We start from the raw sequence: 19,077 nt of genomic DNA on the forward strand, positions 1-19,077 counted from the left end.
TGTTTGTGTAGAATTTGCGGGACGGGGAGATTTTGCTTCCGTAATTGATATGCATTACATTATTTTAGGTGTCATACTTCAGGTTCTAGTGAATAACTTACATGCTAGAGATTTGCTTCTTTAAGTACTACATTTATCTGTGAAAGCTTTTTTTTTTTTTTTATAGGCAAATGTTTTAGCTTTTTTTTCCATCAATTTATACCAGATACAGCCTACCGTTCTTCTAGGCCAGTAATATTAATTGCTAAATCCATGGAACTAAAATTGTGTAAATTCAATTCACTTTTTGAGTAACTTTTTGTAAGTATAGAATTTGTCATTTTTGTTTGAATAAACATTGCACATATGTATTTAGAGACAGACACCTTTAATATCTTTTCCTAGTTTTGTGGGGAGATCAGCCTAGAAAAGCAATAGATTGTACATTTCCTGAGTCTAGCATGTGGTGCCCTGTGCATAATTGGCACTCAGTAAGAATGAATAAATGGAACATATGGAGGAATTTTGGTAAATGTGGGTAAAATATGAAAATTTGGGCAAGTCTGTTGATTCCTTAATATATTTGGTACTTCTATATTTGGGAGGGTTTAAATCTCTTAGTGGAAGTAAAAGATTTTTAACAGACACTTTCTGGTACATTTTTTCCTGATCTTTTTTGCCAGTAGGCCCCTTGTTTGGATTAAATTTACCCAACTGCTGCTGCGTCACGGCCCTGCTGAAGGCAGGTGTCCCCAGAGGTGGGGTCCTGGCCCCCATGCTCTTCTCCTACTGCTAGTCTGTGGTAATCTTCTTCCTCTTTGGGAAATACGAGGGTGGATAATAAAATAGACTTTATCCCTTTTCCTTAGGACCTTAAAATATAAACTGAGAAAGAGAAGAGAGACAGCCATGTATGGACAGTAGATACAACAACAATATTAGAATACAACAATAATAACAGCTAATAGTCACATATGTAGCCTATACAACGTGCCAGTTACTGTTCTTGACATTTGATGTGTATTGACTCATTTACCCACACAAAAGGCTTCTGAGGTAAGTTCTCCTGTTTTCCTCACTTTGTGGATGAGGAAACTGAGGCACATGGAAATTAAATAATTTAAGCAAGGTCATATGCCTCACAACTGTGGGAGTGAAGAGACTTCAACCCAAACAATCTGGTTTTAGAGCCCTTGAAATACTTTCTAATAAATTGCAGAGTGAAGTAAGTGGTAATTAGAGATGTAAATTATGACTGCAGGAACTCAGGAAGGCAAGATTGGTGATAACCCAGAATAACAACTCCTTGTTAATGAGGCGGGGGTCAGATAGGGTTTCATATAAAGGAAGAGGGCTTTGTAGGATGAGTAGTCTTTTTTGTAAGCAGCTGTAGTGAGATATAGTTTACATACCTTGAAATTCACCTATTTAAAGCAAGCAATTCTATGATTTTTTTTAGTTTACCCACAGGGTTGTGCATCCCGACCGCTGTCTAATTTTAGAACATTTTTGTCTCCCTTGAAAGAAACTCCATACCCATCAGCAGTCAGTTCCCACTTTCTCCCATCTCCCCAGCCCTAGACAACCACTAATCTGCTTTGTGTATTTATAGGTTTTTGCCTCTGCTGGACATTTCATATACATAGAATTTTACAAAACGTGGCCTCTTGCGACTGGCCTCTTTCACTTAAGTGTAATGTTTTCAAGGTCCATCCGTGTTGTAGCGTATATCAGTACTTCATTCTTTTTTATTGACAAAAAAATGTTCCAGCGTATGGGTACTCTACATCTTACGTATTCATTTATCACGTGGTGGATATTTGGGCTGTTTCCACGTCTTGGCTCTTAGGAAAACTGTTACGATGGGGCGCCTGGGTGGCGCAGTCGGTTAAGCGTCCGACTTCAGCCAGGTCACGATCTCGCGGTCCGTGAGTTCGAGCCCCGCGTCGGGCTCTGGGCTGATGGCTTGGAGCCTGGAGCCTGTTTCCGATTCTGTGTCTCCCTCTCTCTCTGCCCCTCCCCCGGTCATGCTCTGTCTCTCTCTGTCCCAAAAATAAATAAAAAACGTTGAAAAAAAAAAAAAATTAAAAAAAAAAAAGGAAAACTGTTACGAGCGTCTGTGTCTGAGCCGTTGCGCGGACACGCGCTTCCATTTCTCTTGGACGTATATCAAGCAGGGAATCGTTGGGTCACATGGTAACTCTTTGTTTTACTTTTTGAAGAGCTGCCAGATCATTTTCCAAAGCGGCTGCACCACGTTACATTAACTTCAGTGTGTGTGTGGGGGGGGGGGGGTGCAGTTTCCCCCCACCCTCCCCTTCCCCATCCATGTCACCATGTGTCTTTTCAATGGTACCCATCCTACTGGGTGTGAAGTGGTGACATTTTAACAGGTGGAGAGTGAGAATTCAGGGCTGAAGTTCCTGGCATCAGAGTCCAGATCAGATCCAAGGAGCGGTGAATAATCTGTAGGATAAGCGGAGCAACCCAGAGAAGGGCCAACCCCGGGAAGGAGGCTTGATCCCATATCGTGGGGGGGCCTTGGCGTTTTGTGATGCTGAAGCGTGTGGACTTTATCCTGTGGACAGCTCGACCTGGGAAGTGGTGACCTGAATCTGATGGTAGAACGATGACCCTGGCAGTGGAACAGAAGATGGAACAGAGGAACAAGAGATCAGAGGCAGGACGGCCCGTAGGAACCCCACCATAGCGTTCTAGGAGAGAGGGGACGGTGGTGGAAACGGGAAGAGGACGGAGGGGACAGGGTCAAGGGAAAGCACAGTTGCATCCGTAAGACTGGCAACCAGTGGCGTCAGAAAGGTGAACAGTGGAAGTTTATGTTAGTTTCTGGTACCATTGACCACGGACATGCAGGAGAGGGGGTGGAGGGATGGGATGGGTGGTGAATGTGATTTTTAGATCTGTGGCATGGGGGGTGTTCAAGGGGTCGTAGACGTGGCCACGTCCTCGGTCTTCATACTTTCTTTGGTCACAATGTGCTTCCTGAAAGAATTGGAAAACTGTACCCCTTGTATATCTCTAACCAGACACCAAAAATGTTTCAACACGAGTTTTAAATAAAGAGAATGAGGTCTATTGTAAATAACATTTTTTTTTTTTTTTTTTTTTTTTTGGGGACAGAGAGAGAGAGACAGAGCATGAACGGGGGAAGGGCAGAGAGAGAGGGAGACACAGAATCGGAAACAGGCTCCAGGCTCAGAGCCATCAGCCCAGAGCCCGACGCGGGGCTCGAACTCACGGACCGCGAGATCGTGACCTGGCTGAAGTCGGACGCTCAACCGACTGCGCCATGTAAATAACATTTTTAAGTTAAATTGTTACCTAGCCCTTTTATTTTTTTTATTTTTTATTTTTTTTTAAATTTTTTTAATGTTTATTTATTTTTGAGACAGAGAGAGACAGAGCATGAACGAGGGAGGGTCAGAGAGAGAGGGAGACACAGAATCTGAAGCAGGATCCAGGCTCTGAGCTGTCAGCACAGAGCCCGACACGGGGCTCGAACTCACAGACTGTGAGATCATGACCTGAGCCGAAGTCGGCCGCTTAACCGACTGAGCCACCCAGGCATAGCCCCACCTAGCCCTTTTAAATGTATCCAGTAGAATGTAAATATAATAGCAATTTTATACCTACTTTCACTCACAAAACACACTAAAATGTTTAATTTTACACGTCTTTAAAAATATCTTTAACAGATATTTTACATCTTTCCTCTTCCTCTTTGAATTCATACTTCTCTTCAGTTTTCCTCGCAGATTTTTATCCTAAGGTGATATATTTTTCTGCATGAAATCTTGTTTACTCTATCGTATCTATAAGAAAAATATGTATACAAATGTATGTATATAAATGAAAAGTTGCTTTTAAATTTCCCATACTAAAATTTTCTTCCAGATTGAATTATTATAATGATTAGCTATATATAACTGATCAGAATAGACATTTTTTCAATTAGCTGATACATCTGTGGATGAATCGACTCCGTCCATATTTCTTGTTTTCGTAGATGTAAGCAGTGAGAACTGTTACTCACGTAAACTTGTAGATGGGAATGGAAAGCATTTTATTTTAGCAGCGACACTCAATTATTTGAGTTTTTTCTGACGTATATGCCAAAATTACATAATGATCTGTCATCAAAAATTATTTTTTGTGATCTGTCAGCTGACAACTCAACTAGGTCCTTTAAATTTTGTGAAAAGCAAAGACCTGTAAACTCTCTGACTGGCAAAATAAGTCAGATCATTACTCACTTTACTTTTTCTGGGAAACATACTATAAAAAGGTTTTACCAAGATTTATCTAATGACCATTGCATGTTCTTGTTCCCCCTTCACTTAAATGAGTCTTGTATCCGGTGTATTCGGAAGAGTTGGGGAAATCAAAACGCTGTTAGTTTCAGTAGGCCTTTTCTAGTACATTTTGACGCGTGTTTTTATTGTATGATACGCTTTTCAATAACAGCCGTATCAGAACTTTGTGGCTGCCAGTTAGCTCTTTCAGATACCGGGACATGACCCTGGAACATAATTGGCCAAGCAAGTGTTCATTGCCAAACCAATCACCTACATTAAAGTTATTTCCATTTATTTAAAGGGAAGAGTCTGTCTCGGTTTCTCAGTTCACATGAACTATTTAGTGCACATTCCCATGACAACTATCTCAGCTCCGAAAGCAACTAGAGCTTGAGCACAAATTGATTCCATTTCCCGACACATCACTTAAAATGACAGGAGTTTGATACCCTGGACTTAATCATAGTTACCATGTTAATGTCAGTTCATATCACTACTCCCTCAGTGAAGATACAATGGAATCTCGAGCTTTTTGTAAAAAAAGTAAAATCTTTATTGAGATACAGTCAGGGTGCCTGGCTGGCTCAGTTGGTGGAGTATGTGACCCTCTGTCCTCCAGGTCATGAGTTTGAGCCCCACACTGAGCAGAGCCTACTTCGAAAATAAAAATAGATAATTGACACATCATAAAATTCACCCATTTAAAGGTTAGAATTTAGTAGGGTTTTGGTATTTTCACAGAGGTGTGCAACCACCCCCCATATCTAAGTGTAGAACGTTTCTGTCACCCCAAAAAAGGAAGCTAGCACTCATCAGCAGTCACTTCCCATTCTTCCCATCTCGCGTGTCCATCATCTCCCCCCGAGCGGTGTTTTCAAGGCTCATCCGTGTTGCCGCATGTATCAGGACTTCGTTCCCTTTTATGGCTGAATGATCTGTTGTGCGGGCATTCCACGTTCACTTACGTATTCTTTAGTTGATGGGAATGGTCTCTGACTGAATATTTGGAAATTCCAAACATCCCATTTTCCAACAGGCCAATAAGACAAACTCGAGGAGACTGTTAACATTTTCATCAGAGCACATGGCGCACCTGCTGCATTTAGTCAGTGGCCCCTGTGCTGGGCTTGGGCAGTCGTTTTGCAGTGGAGATTCTTGTTTTGGTTTTGAGTTTGAGGTCTGCAACTTTACTTCCTAATCTCATGTCACTTTATTATTTTTAGTAATTTGACTAAGTTAATTAGTTAAACGTTTCTAAGTTTTTTTCAATTACGTCACAGGTTTTAAAACTTTTTCAGATTACGTGCCAGTTTCTGATCACTGCTTTATTGAGAGGTAGTCCATGTATCATACAACTCTCCCATTTGAAGTGCACAATTGAGTGGTTTTTAGTGTACTCAGAGTTGTGCAGCCATGACCGCAATCAATTTTAGAACGTTTTCATCACCCTGCACGAAAACCCACGTCCATTAGTACTCACCCGTCTCCCCCTCACAGCCCCCTCAGCCCGTGGCAACCACTCACCCACCTTCTGTTTATAGACTTGCCTATTTGGGGATATCTCATATAAATGGAATCATGTGATCTGTGGTCTTTTGTGAGTGGTTTCTTTTACTTAGCACAATGTTTTCAGAGTTTATTGTTGAGTAATATTGTTTTTTGTCTGGCTATGGCACATTTTCTTCATCTGTTGGTGAATACTGGGGTTGTTTCCATTTGGGGCTATTACACATCGCTCTGTTCACACACAGGTTTTTGTGTGGCCCTGTTTTCATTTCTCTTGGGTCTGTACCCAGGAGTGGAATTGCCCAATTGTACGGTATCCCTCATTTTCACCTTTTGAAGAACTGCCAGACTTTTCCAAACATCCCCACCGGCAGCATAAGTGGGTTCTGATTCCACCTCTACTTTTTGACCCCGAGCTCCTTTTTTTTTTTTTGTTTTTAAATCCATAACCATTATTGTGCAGTTACAGGTTACAGTGTAGGTAACAAGACACTTCCTGATGGTAGTCATGATGTCAGCGTCATGCTGGTGGGGGGGGTTCCTGCACCATTCCCAGCCTGCGCCCAAAGTAACTCCAATAAGTTTTAACATTATCTACATCGTTGGTACTCCTGGGCCGTTCTTTTTATGCCGTCATTTTATCAGGACTGTGGTCTCCTTTGCTGTGGCAGTGATTATAAATAATTGACTGAGAACGATCAAAACAGTCCATGGATGAGGCAGTCTTTTACCTCCTGCCTCCACCCCGCCCCCGTTGTGATCCACTACCCACCATTCTTTCAAGCACTAGAAGGGAGGACTCCGTGCTCTGTGCACGTGAACAGCCTAAGAGGCAGGTTCAAAGTGCCGGTTAGCAGCAGTCTTGCAAGGCTCCCAGAGTGCTGCATCCTGCGACAGCAGCCAAGGGCGCTACACTTTACTCCCAACACAAATATGGAAAACCCTCACGAGACATGAAGCCCTACCAAGCGTTTCTCGCACTTTGATTAAAGAAAATTTCACCTGCACACCCGCACTGCATTCAGTTTGCTCCGTGTGGTGTCCTGGAGGTTCTTACCGCCAGACCAGTGCGCGGCCGTGAAGTTCAGGACAGGTGAAGAGCAGGGTTGGTTGGTCGGTCGGTTTTTATAAAGTGAGAGGACAGCCGCGTAAAGGTGGCAGGCGGGGCCGGGGTGACGCGCAGGGTGTCTCGGCCACAGGAGTGTCCTCAGATCAGTCTTCTCGGGAGACAGTCCACGTGCAAATGGAGGACCCGCAAACTGACTCGTTTGCAGTTGTTGTCTTTGCTGATGCACCTTTAGAAGATCTTTGTGAAGTTGGGGTACGCGTACCCCTGTTTCAGACCACTGGTTGAGAAAGAAGTTGGACGGCGGTTTAGAAGTGTGAGGAGAAGCCTGAGTCGGGGCGGGTAGGGCCGACACTCAGTGCTGCTTAAAGAAGGCGATGCGGGGAGGAGGGAAGAGGCCCCCACTGCAGGAGCAAGCGTAGGAAGCAGAGAAGGAGACAGAGAAACTCGAGGGCTCGGCAGGGAGGGAGCAAGCCCGTGGACCTGAAACGGTCGGTGCCAGTGGAGGCTTTCAGGGACGATGCCGACGACACGGAGTGACAGAGGGGCCGGAGAGTGAGGTCTGAACGGAGACCAGCGCACACCCTGCAGGCAGCCCCACTGCTCCCCGGCCGTCTTACCTGCAGGGTGGTCCCGTCAGGAACGCGGCTGCCCCCCCACATGGAAGTCATTCGTTCGTCCTAAAACCAAAGAAGTTGATCCTTTGGAGCCTGGGTTAGTGGGGGAGTCCCTGCAGGGCCCGGGACCCCGTAACAATCCCCTCACCTTTCTTTAGTTTTAAAAGCTTAGGGGCCCCTGGGTGGCTTGGCCGGTTGGGCGTCCGACTTCAGCTCAGGTCATGATCTCACGGTCCGTGAGTTCGAGCCCCGCGTCGGGCTCTGGGCTGACGGCTCGGAGCCTGGAGCCTGTTTCGGATTCTGTGTCTCCCTCTCTCTCTGCCCCTCCCCCGTTCATGCTCTGTCTCTCTCTGTCTCAAAAATAAATAAAAGTTAAAAATAAATAAATAAATAAATAAATAAATAAATAATAAAAGCTTAGATACGGGGGGGTGCCTGGGTGGCTCAGTCGGTTAAGCGTCCGACTTCGGCTCAGGTCATGATCTCACAGTTCGTGGGTTCGAGCCCCGCGTCGGGCTCTGTGCTGACAGCTCAGAGCCTGGAGCTGCTTCAGATTCTGTGTCTCCCTCTTTCTGCCCCTCCCCCACTCTCACTTTGTGTCACTCTGTCTCTCAAAAATACAAAAATAAAATTTAAAAGCTTAGATAAAACAATCTTAGTAGCATGGTAATGGCAAAAGCCAGAATGGAGGTGACGAGAATTGAAATTGGTTGTGTGGTCAGTTGGTTGGGGGCGTGAGTGTCTTCTGAGAAATTTGCCACTGGCGGGCAAGGCAGAGGTGAGGTGCCACCCGCAGGGGAGCGCAGGGACAAGAGAAGCTTCTGCTGTTGGGGGTATTGGTGGCCCTAGAACATATTCAGAGACAAAGGGGAAGAATTGGCAGACGGGCCTGAAATACAAGAGCAGAGAGAATGGAGAAAAGCCCCCTGAGGAAGCAGGAGGGAGGAGGCAGGTGAGCCAGCAGAGAAAGGGGGCACATGTGTGTCAGAATCAGCCCATGCCCTTTGGGGCGCAGAGCACAGGGCAGCGATCCGTGATCCGGAGGGCTTTGGCTCCCGCTGCTGCCCTGCAATCAGCTCTTTATGTCCGCCATCAAATTTTGGGAACATTGGCGGCCTAAAGTGTGTGTTTTCTCTGTGACTTTTCAGTTTTATCCACCTCTGCTTGTAATTGACCTCGTCTTAGGGACCGGGCTCCTGACTCACCTGTCCTCTCTACGTGTTATCTTCCACAGCCCTCCTGATTCCTTGTCATCTCGTCCCACAGACATTTGTTCCCTATCACCGTTCCCTCCGCAAACTCTTAACCTGACTTCCCCTCGAGCGTCGTGTAACGCAAGCTGCCAGGGACCATCGTCCGCTCAGGTGGCTTGATCATTAGGTTCGCATTGTGGAAAATCAGTGTTTGATGTATAAAAGTGAGTGAAACTATATTTTCTCTTAATAACAAAATTTTCTCTTTGGGGCTTCTAGGTTTAGCATGAGCTTTAACAGACATAATCTGAAATACTACGTGTTACCGAAAAAACCCAAAAAGGTGGCATTTGATTGCTTAGAGTGGATCAGAAAGCATCACCCACGTGAGTACATGTGACAAATTATGTCTAGAAGTAATAAGTAAATATTGTGGTATTGGTACCACGATAGAATGTGTGTGTGCATGTTAAACATCGCTTTTCCCATAACAGTAGCACTAACTAGCTATTTATAGAACAGCAAATCACAACTGCCTCCCTGCTGGAAATTGTAAAATCCCATTTGGTTTGATAACAATAAACCCTAAGAAGAAGTATATGAGATGACCCCCCCCACACACACACCCGTGCTGTAGTTCGTGGTTTCGGCGTCTCTCCTCTGGTCCCTGTCGGTACGGATTCTAGCAGTCTCTGTGTTAGGGGCTTCTCCCGAGGGTCTGCCTCGGAGTTCTGTTACCTAAGATGAGAGATTGCGAAACTCGTGGTAGTTTTCCACGTAACCCCCCCTGCTCCTTTCCCAGAGAGAATTGTTCTTGGTGACCACCTCTAGTTCGTGTTTTGAAAATTAGTATACGTGTTTGTTTGAGCAAATCAGACCGTGCAGAGAGGTAGACCAAGAAGTCGTCTGTGATTTCCCTTCCAGACCCCCTTGTCCCGGGTGGCGAATATAGATAGTCAGCACGTTTTTGTCTGCACCTTTGGCTCTGCCACGGAGAGAGGGCTTTTTCTTTAACGCCTCTCATTTTGTGGTTTTCAAAACGACACACAGAATACGTGCTCCTTGAAGAAACCAAGAAAGCAACAAAAAGAAAGAAGCAAAAGACAAGAGTCACCTCAAGACAAGTCGCCGGGACCATCTGGGGTTTACTTCCCTCCAGCAGTTGTTTGTGTGTGTTTCTTTCCATTAGCGTACTGTGTGTGCACTTTTTCTACCCTTAACCCGCTCTGTACCTTGAACATCGTCAGGGTTCCTCAGAAAACTTGGAAACCACTTAATAATTACGGTATAGTTTTTTTCATGATGTCCTTTCTTAATTAATCCCCTGACGGTGGCCATTGAAGTTTTTCTAATTTTCAAAAGTAGAAACAAAACTTTTGGCAGAAGCCGTGGTACCCCTAAATTTCCTAGATGAGTTTCATAGAAGGAACGGGGTCAAAAGGCAGAAGCATTTCTAAGGCTGATGCACACTGCCTTACGCTTCCCACAATGTTCGTGGAAGGGTGCCTTCCCGCTGCACGGCCAGTGTGAAACAGCCCGGGCTTCCTCCAGGCCCACCTAAGGAGTCATCTGGGGGCAGAACGGAAGGTCCCGTCCTGTCTTCTCCAGTGCGTGTGAATTCGTCGCTTGAATCACTCTACGTCTGTGACCACCCTCCACTCTAGCAATACCCTGGAGGTCTGCTCGCGGTGCACATATTTCTACGAACACAATGAAAATTGTGTTGTTATTTACGATTAAAGCTCTGTTTTGGTTTCTCGGCAGATGACTCTGGGATCATCTACTGCCTCTCCAGGCGAGAATGCGACACAATGGCTGACACTTTACAGAAGGATGGTCTCGCTGCTCTTGCTTATCACGCCGGCCTCAGCGATTCTGCCAGGGATGAAGTACAGCACAAGTGGATTAATCAGGATGGTTGCCAGGTAACATTTTCTATAATAAACAAATCAAGGAAATGATCTTTTATAGGACACGAGCAAACGTGCACACACAGGATGAAAATTGTTTTTACTTTAAAGACAGTAAACATCGGGGCGCCCGGGCAGCTCAGTCGGTTAAGCATCCAGCTCTTGATCTCAGCTCGGGTCATGATCTCATGGTTCGTGAGGTCGAGCCCCGCATCGGGCTCCTTGCTGACAGTGTGGAGCCTGTTTGGGATTCTCTGCCTGTCTCTCTCTCTCTGCCCCTCCCCCTGCTCATGCTCTCTTTCCCTCTCTCTTTCGAAATAAATAAACATAACTAAATAAAAAATAAATACCATAAACATCAAAAGAAGACTGAAATTTAAAAACATCTTTTTGAGACTTCCAAAGTTGCTTTTTCTTAAATAAAAATTTTTTTTTTTTTTATTCAGCTATAATTCGCCCTTTCAGAGTTTACAAGTCAGTGGTTTTTAGTATATTCACAAGGTTGTGCAACCACCACCACTGCCTAATTCCAGAGTATTTCATCATCCCCAAAATAAACTCCATACCCATTAGCAGCCACTCCCCATTCCACCAACCCCCCAGCCCCTGGCAACCACTAACCTAACCACTGCTAGTCTGTCTATAGGTTTTCCTGTTCCCGGACATTTCACGTGAGTGAAATCATACAGTATGTGTTCTTTTGTGGCTGATTTATTTAGCATAATGTTTTTAAGATTTATCCACATTACAGCGTGTATCCATACTTTATTTCTTTTGTGGCCAGGTAGCTTCCATGGTAGGGATATAGCCTAGTTTGTCATCCCTCCATCAGTTGGTAGACATTTGGTTGCACCCACTTTTTGGCTATTGGCGCATAATGTAATGCTTCTGTGAACGTCTGTGTACGTGTTTTTGTGTGAACACGTTTTCAGTTCTCTCAGGTGGGTACCTAGGAATGGAATTGCCTAGTCATACGGTAACTGTACGTTTAGCTTTTTGAGGAACTACCAAACTGTTTCCAAAGCAGCTACAGAATTTTACACTTCGAGCAGCAACGTGTGAGGTTCCAGTGTCTCTGCCTTCTTATTACTACCCATTATTGTCTTTTTTACTGTAGCCATCCTAGGGGATGTGAAGTGGCATCTCATTGTGATTTTAATTTGCATTTCCATAATAACTAATGGTGTTGAGATTTCTGAGATGACAGATGTATCACCCAAGTGGATCAAGAGGAAGACAACTAAGAACACTCTAGGCATCTCCTATAGCAGCAGGTGCCGGCCTTGGATAGATCTTTCTCAGTAACATGGATGACTTTGAGGAAAACAACTAAATAACTTTTTTTTTAGCCTATGGAGTTTTCAGGTCACAAAAAGGGAAATTACCCTGAAGATTTAGAGGAAAAACATCTCTCAAAAGTATTTTCTAACGGAAAACAGAAGAAATCTTAGAGTATATTAGCCTAGTGTCCTTGGAAAGATGTCAGAAGACTTGACTTATATGAACCAGAAGCACTCTACCATAGGAAGATTACAGGCTGAGATGAAGGCACAAATAAAAATGAAATTTATCCAGATAAGAAAATGCACGAAAGGCAAAACAAATAGAATTATGTATCAGGACACAAATGGTTCAGATCAGTGCAGACATTTGCATCAATGAGGTAGCGAATAACTTGAAAATGTGAAGGAAAGAAAACAGATTAAAATTAGGGGAAAAGATGGGGCGCCTGGGTGGCGCAGTCGGTTAAGCGTCCGACTTCAGCCAGGTCACGATCTCGCGGTCCGTGAGTTCGAGCCCCGCGTCAGGCTCTGGGCTGATGGCTCGGAGCCTGGAGCCTGTTTCCGATTCTGTGTCTCCCTCTCTCTCTGCCCCTCCCCCGTTCATGCTCTGTCTCTCTCTGTCCCAAAAATAAATAAAAAAAAACGTTGAAAAAAAAAAAAATTAGGGGAAAAGAGGAAAATGGTATTGGTGTCAGGGCATCCGCCTAAGAATAGTAAGTGTGTCCAAGAAGGAAGTCAGGACAGTTGGGGTAGATACAACAGGCAGATGTGTTCTAAATGAGTACATAAGAAATATTTAACCAATGTAAAAGCTTTATTTCCGTGTCACTGGGGGAAGAGATAAATGTAGACATAGTTCACCGCTTTGTTGGATTAACGAAGAGCTAAAAGAAATTACATTCACCGAGATAAAGAAATAAGATACTCTACAGAAACCAGACAGACCTGAGACTGTTTCACTAAATAACAGAAGCAGGACACGCGGTCTTCAGAATCAGAGAAGGGAAGCCTGGGACTGAAGAATTTCACAGCCAGCTCATTGTCGTGTGTGTTGAACACAACGGAAGAGCACTTTCAGATTGTGAAGTCCAGAAAGTGGATCACTGCCTTATCGTCCGCGAAGTAATCACAGAGGCCAGTCCTCCCTAACTTGTATATTTCAGCAAAATTCCAGTGGGCTTTTTTTTTATTATTATTCCTTTGATAAACTTTTTCTAAAGTTTGCCTGGAAGAACATCCCAGTTTAAATAACCGAAGGAATTTGGCAAGAAAAGGAAAACACATGAACACTGGCTTTGCAGTACATCACAGACACATCAGTGACACAGAAATCCAGAATTCACCTGGAAAGCGTGTAAAAACAGTGTGTGGCAAGGAAGGCACTGAAAAATTAAAAAAGGAGGGTGATCCAACCAGAGGTACCACTTACCTACTGGGAGGGATTGTTTTGGATCCTCCTATCAAAATCACAGGTAAGTAAAGCTATTGGTATTTTTAAATGTTGGAGCCCTGGCTGGAAGAGAACCTGAGCTTAAAAAGAGCTCAAAGGGAAGGAATTGATAGAAATGATTAAAAACCTATATACCTAAACACTTGCGTGTTGGTGAGCAAAATTAAAGGCAACAGCAAACTGGGGAAATAATGTCTTCAGCAAATAAAACATCCCATAGAGCGTGTAAAACTTTGATAAAGACATGAATCTCAAATAGTAAATTACCCCACGCTATCAAGAGACATCGAAAAGGAGCTGAGGGTGCTTAGGTGGCCCAGTCGGGTAAGCATCCGACTCTTGACTTCGGCTCAAATCACGATCTCATGATTCCCAGGTTCGAGCCCTGCATCTGGCTCTGTACCGACAGTGAGGAGCCTGCTTGGGATTCTCTCTCTCCTTCCTCTCTCTCTGCCCCTCCCTCACTCACACACACACTCTCTCAATAAATAAATAAACTTAAATGCTTTTTAATAAAAAATGAAAAAAGGAGCCAGCAAAGTCTAAGCACAAATGTATTCCAAAGTGCAACTTTGCTAATTATTAAATCCAAATTTAAAAACAGTGAGCGACCATTTTCACCTCTAGTATTAGCAGACTTCTATTAACTGTTGGGGTCGATGCTGTAAGAGGCAATTTCCTACAGTGCTCCCGAGAGCCTTTCTGGAAAAGAATACTGTAGACTGTACAAGAGCCTCAGATCTGAAATATGGGCATGGAATTTACATGGCTGTTTTTTTACATTTTGTGTTGTTGTTTTTTAATTGAAGTGTAGCTGACAGACAATATTATATTACTTTCGGTTCAGCACAGTGATTTGACGATTGTACTTACCACTTATCACCACACAAGGTTACTGCAATGTTGTTAACTGTATGATAGTGTTATATAAACAGCCTAAATGTCCTGAGAGAGTGACTGGGTACATTATAGAGCATTCCTGACATTGAAAATGGTTCGTGAAGAATTTCATAATGATTTGAAAATGTTCAAATGTCAACAATGGAAAAACGCAGGGACAAATAGAATCCAGAAGTGTGAGATCTCAACCGTAAAAAAGAAAATTGAAGGACACCTGGGTGGCTCAGTCAGTTAAGCATCTGACTCCAGCTCAGGTCATGATCTCACAGTTTGTGGGTTTGAGCCCCGCATCGGGCTGTGTGCTGACAGCTCAGAGCCTGCTTGGGATTCTCTGTCTCCCTCTCTCTGCCCCTCCCTCGCTCACTCACACTCACTCTCTCTCTCAAAAGTAAATAAACATTTTTTTTAATTTAAAAAAAAAAAAAGAAAAGAAAATTGAATAGAAAAATAGAAAAGAAAGAAATAGAAAAATAGAAAAAAAAGAAAAGAAAAATAGATGAGAAAAAAGCCAAATATTTTCAAGTTCTTTAAATCTCTACGTATAGTATAACTATTCCACAGTACACATGCATACAGATAACGTATTTGTATATATGTACATAAAACACTTGATCAAAAATATGGTTTTAAAAAATTGGTGAGTTTTTGTTTGTTTTCAGACTAGCTAATCCTTACCGTCCAGGTATAATAATACAGTCACTGGACAACCTTGATCTTGTTAGATTTGTGAGATAGAATAAAAACTTCATTGTTTTTCTTCACAAAGAAATTATTATAGTCTGGCGTTTTAAGAGCAACACAGAAATAAAGAAGGAAGTAACAGCTCGACTAAGCCAGTTTTCCCAGTGACAAGGCTAAAGGCTTTCAGGGGAAGTTGGCTTCAGGGTCACCTCCCTGGGAGCCTGCAGACTGCCCCTGGCCCACCCCTCGACCTCAGGAGACCTTGACCTTGGGAGACTTGCCCTTGGGAGCCCCCCTACTTGTGGGACCGCTGCAGGCCATGCCCTGTGGGCCTGTGGGCTGCCACCCCACTCTGCACAGCCTCCCCGCCTGCTCTCAGCCACTAGAGGCTCTGGCAGACTTTCTCTCTCCAAGGACATTTCCTTCGATAAAAGTGCCATAAATCTGGGGGGACGACTAGCCTGTAGTTCAGGCCACAGCCGTCACCAGTGTGGACAAACACGCCCGTTTGCTCTCAGCCTACTCCACCGCGTGCCGTTCCTCTCCCTGGTGCTCAGTGACCGAAATCATGTCATCGGCCTCAGTCTGGCTGCCAGGTAGTTTGGTTGCTTTTGAAATACTGGTCTCGCAGCTTTATTTGTATAATATAATTTTGCCTGGAGATGTAATGTTTTTGGGTTAATAAGCCCTAAGTTTGCAACTGCCATGGTTATTCTTGAAAATGGTTTTTTTTTTTTTTTTACTAAAAATCAATTTATGAAGCTCCTGAAGTTCAACTGTCACCTTGGTTTTCCTAAGTAATTTGCATCAGCCACGATGCATGGTCTCCAGTCTTTTTTTTTCCCCCTAATATAAGCAACTCTCAGACTTTTACCCATGTGAGTTCCAATAAAAATTTCACAAGTTTTTACTTTGAAATCAGCTGTTGAGGAAAAGAAGCTGGTGTGTGATTGATCAGCTGCTCCCACTAGGGAAAAATGGATGGTAAACACGGGCACAGGTGACATTGCCACGGTTCCTGAAGCATCAGAGACACTGGCAGTGGTCATCACCCTGGAGCTCCTGAGCGACCCGACCCGATCATGACCATGACCTCGGTGCTATGGCTGTGTGGGCAGTGCCCCTCATACCTCCATATCAAAAACGTAAGAGAGGGGCACCTGGGTGGTTCAATCGGGTAAGCATCTGACTTCAGCTCAGGTCAGGATCTCACGGCTCGTGGGTTGGAGCCCCGCATTGGGCTCTGTGCTGTCGGCTTAGAGCCTGGAGCCTGCTTCGGATTCTGTGTCTCCCTCCATCTCTGCCCCTCCCCCGCTTGTTTTCTGTCGCTCTCAAAAATAAACATTAAAAAAAATCAAAATTGAAAAAAAAAAGCTTAAGAGAACTAGATGTGGCAGCACGTTCGGAGGTTACTGATTGCTCTTGAGTCTGTCCCCTTACGTGACAATACCAAATCCATGAGAAAGTGCCTGCCACCCCACCACACGAGCCTCTCTTTACCTTTTTGGGTCTCAGTAGTAATTGCAAATTATCAATATGAAGATCTCACATTAGTCATGCAAAATAATGGGACCAACTTAAGAAACTAGATTGTTGTTATATATTTTTTTAGTGGTCCACCAGAGTCGGGAGGCAGTAACCCCTGGGTTACTTTGAGTTAGGGTCGCTGCTTTTGGTGTAGAAGAAGAACTGCCAGGGTACCAACCTTTCGGAGAAGTGGTCGGGGTTGAGGACAGTCCTCGAGTGGAAGAGAAGGAGGTGCCTTGCACAAATAAAGAGTGACGGTGAGGATAAATATTTGGGTCATGTCGAGGTGAGCTTCCTGTTGCCCAAGCTAACTAGCAAAAAAGAAGAAGACCAAGCAATAAAAAGTACTGCAGAGAAGGCGTTGGTTCTCAGGTTTGGGAGAGATGAGGATCCTGTCTGTCTGCAGCCAGATGATATTCCTTCTAAGACGTCTTCTGACCTGAGTAGAATGGCTGCCACGTATCTGGTAGATGTGGACCGAACTCCCGTTCACACGCACTATTTTGACATCAGTTATATTCCATCTACTGTGTTCTTCGATGGGCAGCACATGAAAGTGAATCGGGGGTCTCCTGATCACACTAAGTTTGTGGGAAGTTTCAAAACCAAGCAAGACTTCATAGATGTGGTTGAAGTAATTTATCGAGGAGCAGTGAGGGGAAAGCTTATTGTCCAAAGTCTTACTGATCCCAAGAATATTCCCAGATGTGACCTCTATCAAGACATTTAGCGCATTCACTACTGTCAAAGTTGAAGGAAAAAGCACATCATGAAACAGTACCTGAACCCAGCTGTGGCATTTTCCTGGAGTCCTTCGGACGTGTGTTTAGCGTCCCAGCGGAGAAGAGTGCTGACTTGGGTAGAAAATACCCCACCCCCAAGTAGAAAGACCACGCTGACAGCCACCATGAGCAAGGATGCTTAAATGTTCCCTGCAAACCCCAGAGCAGTCAAGACGACTGGGGTCACTTTGCCCAGCGGGATTTTTTTTAATTTATATTGTGCTTCTCTTTAGTCTTTAAGATGATACAGAATCCTTCTGAACATTGGCTAGTATATTTATGTTGATTTTGATATACAAGTAAGATAGGAAATCACTTCCCGTAAGAGCAGAAGTACTTCTTTTTTACCCTAAAGGTACCTACACACATACCCTCGCCCTCACCTGTTTCTCCACTCATGTATTTGTCTCATGCTCTCCTGTCTCCAGTCCTTGTTATCTCAGTTTCTCTTGGAATAAATGATTCTCTACCGATAGGAGAAAGGAAGGAAGGAAGGAAGGAAGGAAGGAAGGAAGGAAGGAAGGAAGGAAGGAAGGAAGGAAGGAAGGAAGGAAGGAAGGAAGGAACTAGATAGTTGTATAGAGTGCATTTTAAAGTAAAATAGAGGATAGAGCTTTTAGAGGCATCTGTGATTAAAATGTGTCTTTAAGTCTGTTATGAGTCTAACAGGCTTTTGCTCTCCCATCAGGTTATCTGTGCAACAATAGCATTCGGAATGGGGATTGACAAACCCGACGTGCGATTTGTGATCCACGCGTCTCTCCCTAAATCCGTGGAGGGTTACTACCAGGAATCGGGCAGAGCGGGGAGAGATGGGGAAATATCTCACTGCCTGCTGTTCTATACCTATCATGATGTGACCAGACTGAAGAGACTCATCTTGAGTAAGTCAAGCCCCGTTGTAGAGACATCCTGTCCTTTTCAGCCTCGTGATAGTAATCTCCTCCTGCTGTTGTGGTACTTCTGGTCCAGTTTCCTTCAAATAGTCGTAGAAAACTAGAAGTGTTTATGTAGATATGGAAATTTTACTTCAGTTCACTTTTATTGCACAAGTATTACACGCTTGTCATGTAAAACTCAAATGATACAGGCGTGTGTATATGGACGTGCATGAGGCAGAAAATTTCCAAAGCATGCTTGTATACAGTTCTACTCTAGGAAAGAACCCCAGCTGTTGGTCTCCTTTGTCCTTCCAGATTCAATCTCTGCATGCGTCCTTGCGTGTAACACATATTTCAAACACGCAGAATGGTAGAATGGAAGGAGTAACGAACGCTCATGTACCACCAGGTTAAGAAATAAAACCCCCCGTATGTCCCTCTCCCATCTCAACGCCCCCACCCACCCCCCATCAGAGATAAGCAGTATTTTGTATTTGCTGTTTACCCCTGCCAAGTGCATGTATTTTGCAATGTGAGTGGGATGTGCCTTTCTTACGTAGACCTACAGTGACCTTACTGTTTTCATTCTACGCTAAGATGTAGCCACGTGTGGTTTGACTACCGAGAATTCCATGGTACGGTTTATTCCATGTCCACTTAACCAGTCCTCTTTGAATAGAGACCTAGATTATTTCCTGGTTTTCACGTTATCAGCAGTGCAACATCGAGCATCTTTGTACGGGTATCTTGGGGGGTTTGTGCGCTTGTGTACATAGGATACGTTTCCAGACTTAGACTTGCCAGGTCAAAGCCGATACGTATTTCAGAGTTTTGTTATGCCCTTTGCCCGTTTTTCTATTACGCTGTGCTAGTTAAATGTACTTCCTAAGTACGTTTTCTATTTCGAGACTGCTTTTGAACAGACCCCGCCAGAGATACTACATATGGGATGTGACACTTACCAGGCACCGTGCCAAATATTGTAT

At 44.1% G+C, this 19,077-nt stretch overlaps 2 protein-coding genes across 5 annotated transcripts in view; both read left to right on the forward strand.

Moving 5' to 3' along the window:
• BLM (BLM RecQ like helicase) overlaps positions 1 to 19,077 on the forward strand; it is an 88,936-nt gene that overhangs the window by 47,608 nt on the left and 22,251 nt on the right. For all 4 annotated transcript variants that reach the window (XM_058736499.1, XM_058736501.1, XM_058736500.1 and 1 more), the window contains 3 exons: positions 8,957 to 9,063; positions 10,442 to 10,602; positions 17,899 to 18,094. In XM_058736499.1, coding sequence (XP_058592482.1) covers positions 8,957 to 9,063; positions 10,442 to 10,602; positions 17,899 to 18,094 — 464 coding nt within the window. The remainder of the gene's footprint in view (positions 1 to 8,956; positions 9,064 to 10,441; positions 10,603 to 17,898; positions 18,095 to 19,077) is intronic.
• LOC131515840 (thioredoxin-like protein 4B) lies at positions 15,984 to 17,693 on the forward strand. The gene is made up of 2 exons (XM_058736262.1): positions 15,984 to 16,046; positions 16,583 to 17,693. Exons 1-2 carry the CDS (start codon positions 15,984 to 15,986, stop codon positions 17,156 to 17,158), a joined length of 639 nt encoding a protein of 212 aa, XP_058592245.1. The 3' UTR covers positions 17,159 to 17,693.

The sequence above is a fragment of the Neofelis nebulosa genome, chromosome 7 (genome assembly GCF_028018385.1).
Source record: "Neofelis nebulosa isolate mNeoNeb1 chromosome 7, mNeoNeb1.pri, whole genome shotgun sequence".
In the NCBI taxonomy this organism is placed as follows: domain Eukaryota; kingdom Metazoa; phylum Chordata; class Mammalia; order Carnivora; family Felidae; genus Neofelis; species Neofelis nebulosa.

Coding starts and splice junctions, on each gene's coding strand:
- LOC131515840 (XM_058736262.1), top strand. CDS start 15,984: ATGACCATGACCTCGGTGCTATGGCTGTGTGGGCAGTGCCCCTCATAC. Junction 16,047..16,582: donor CATACCTCCATATCAAAAAC/GTAAGAGAGGGG, acceptor CTTTTGGTGTAG/AAGAAGAACTGCCAGGGTAC.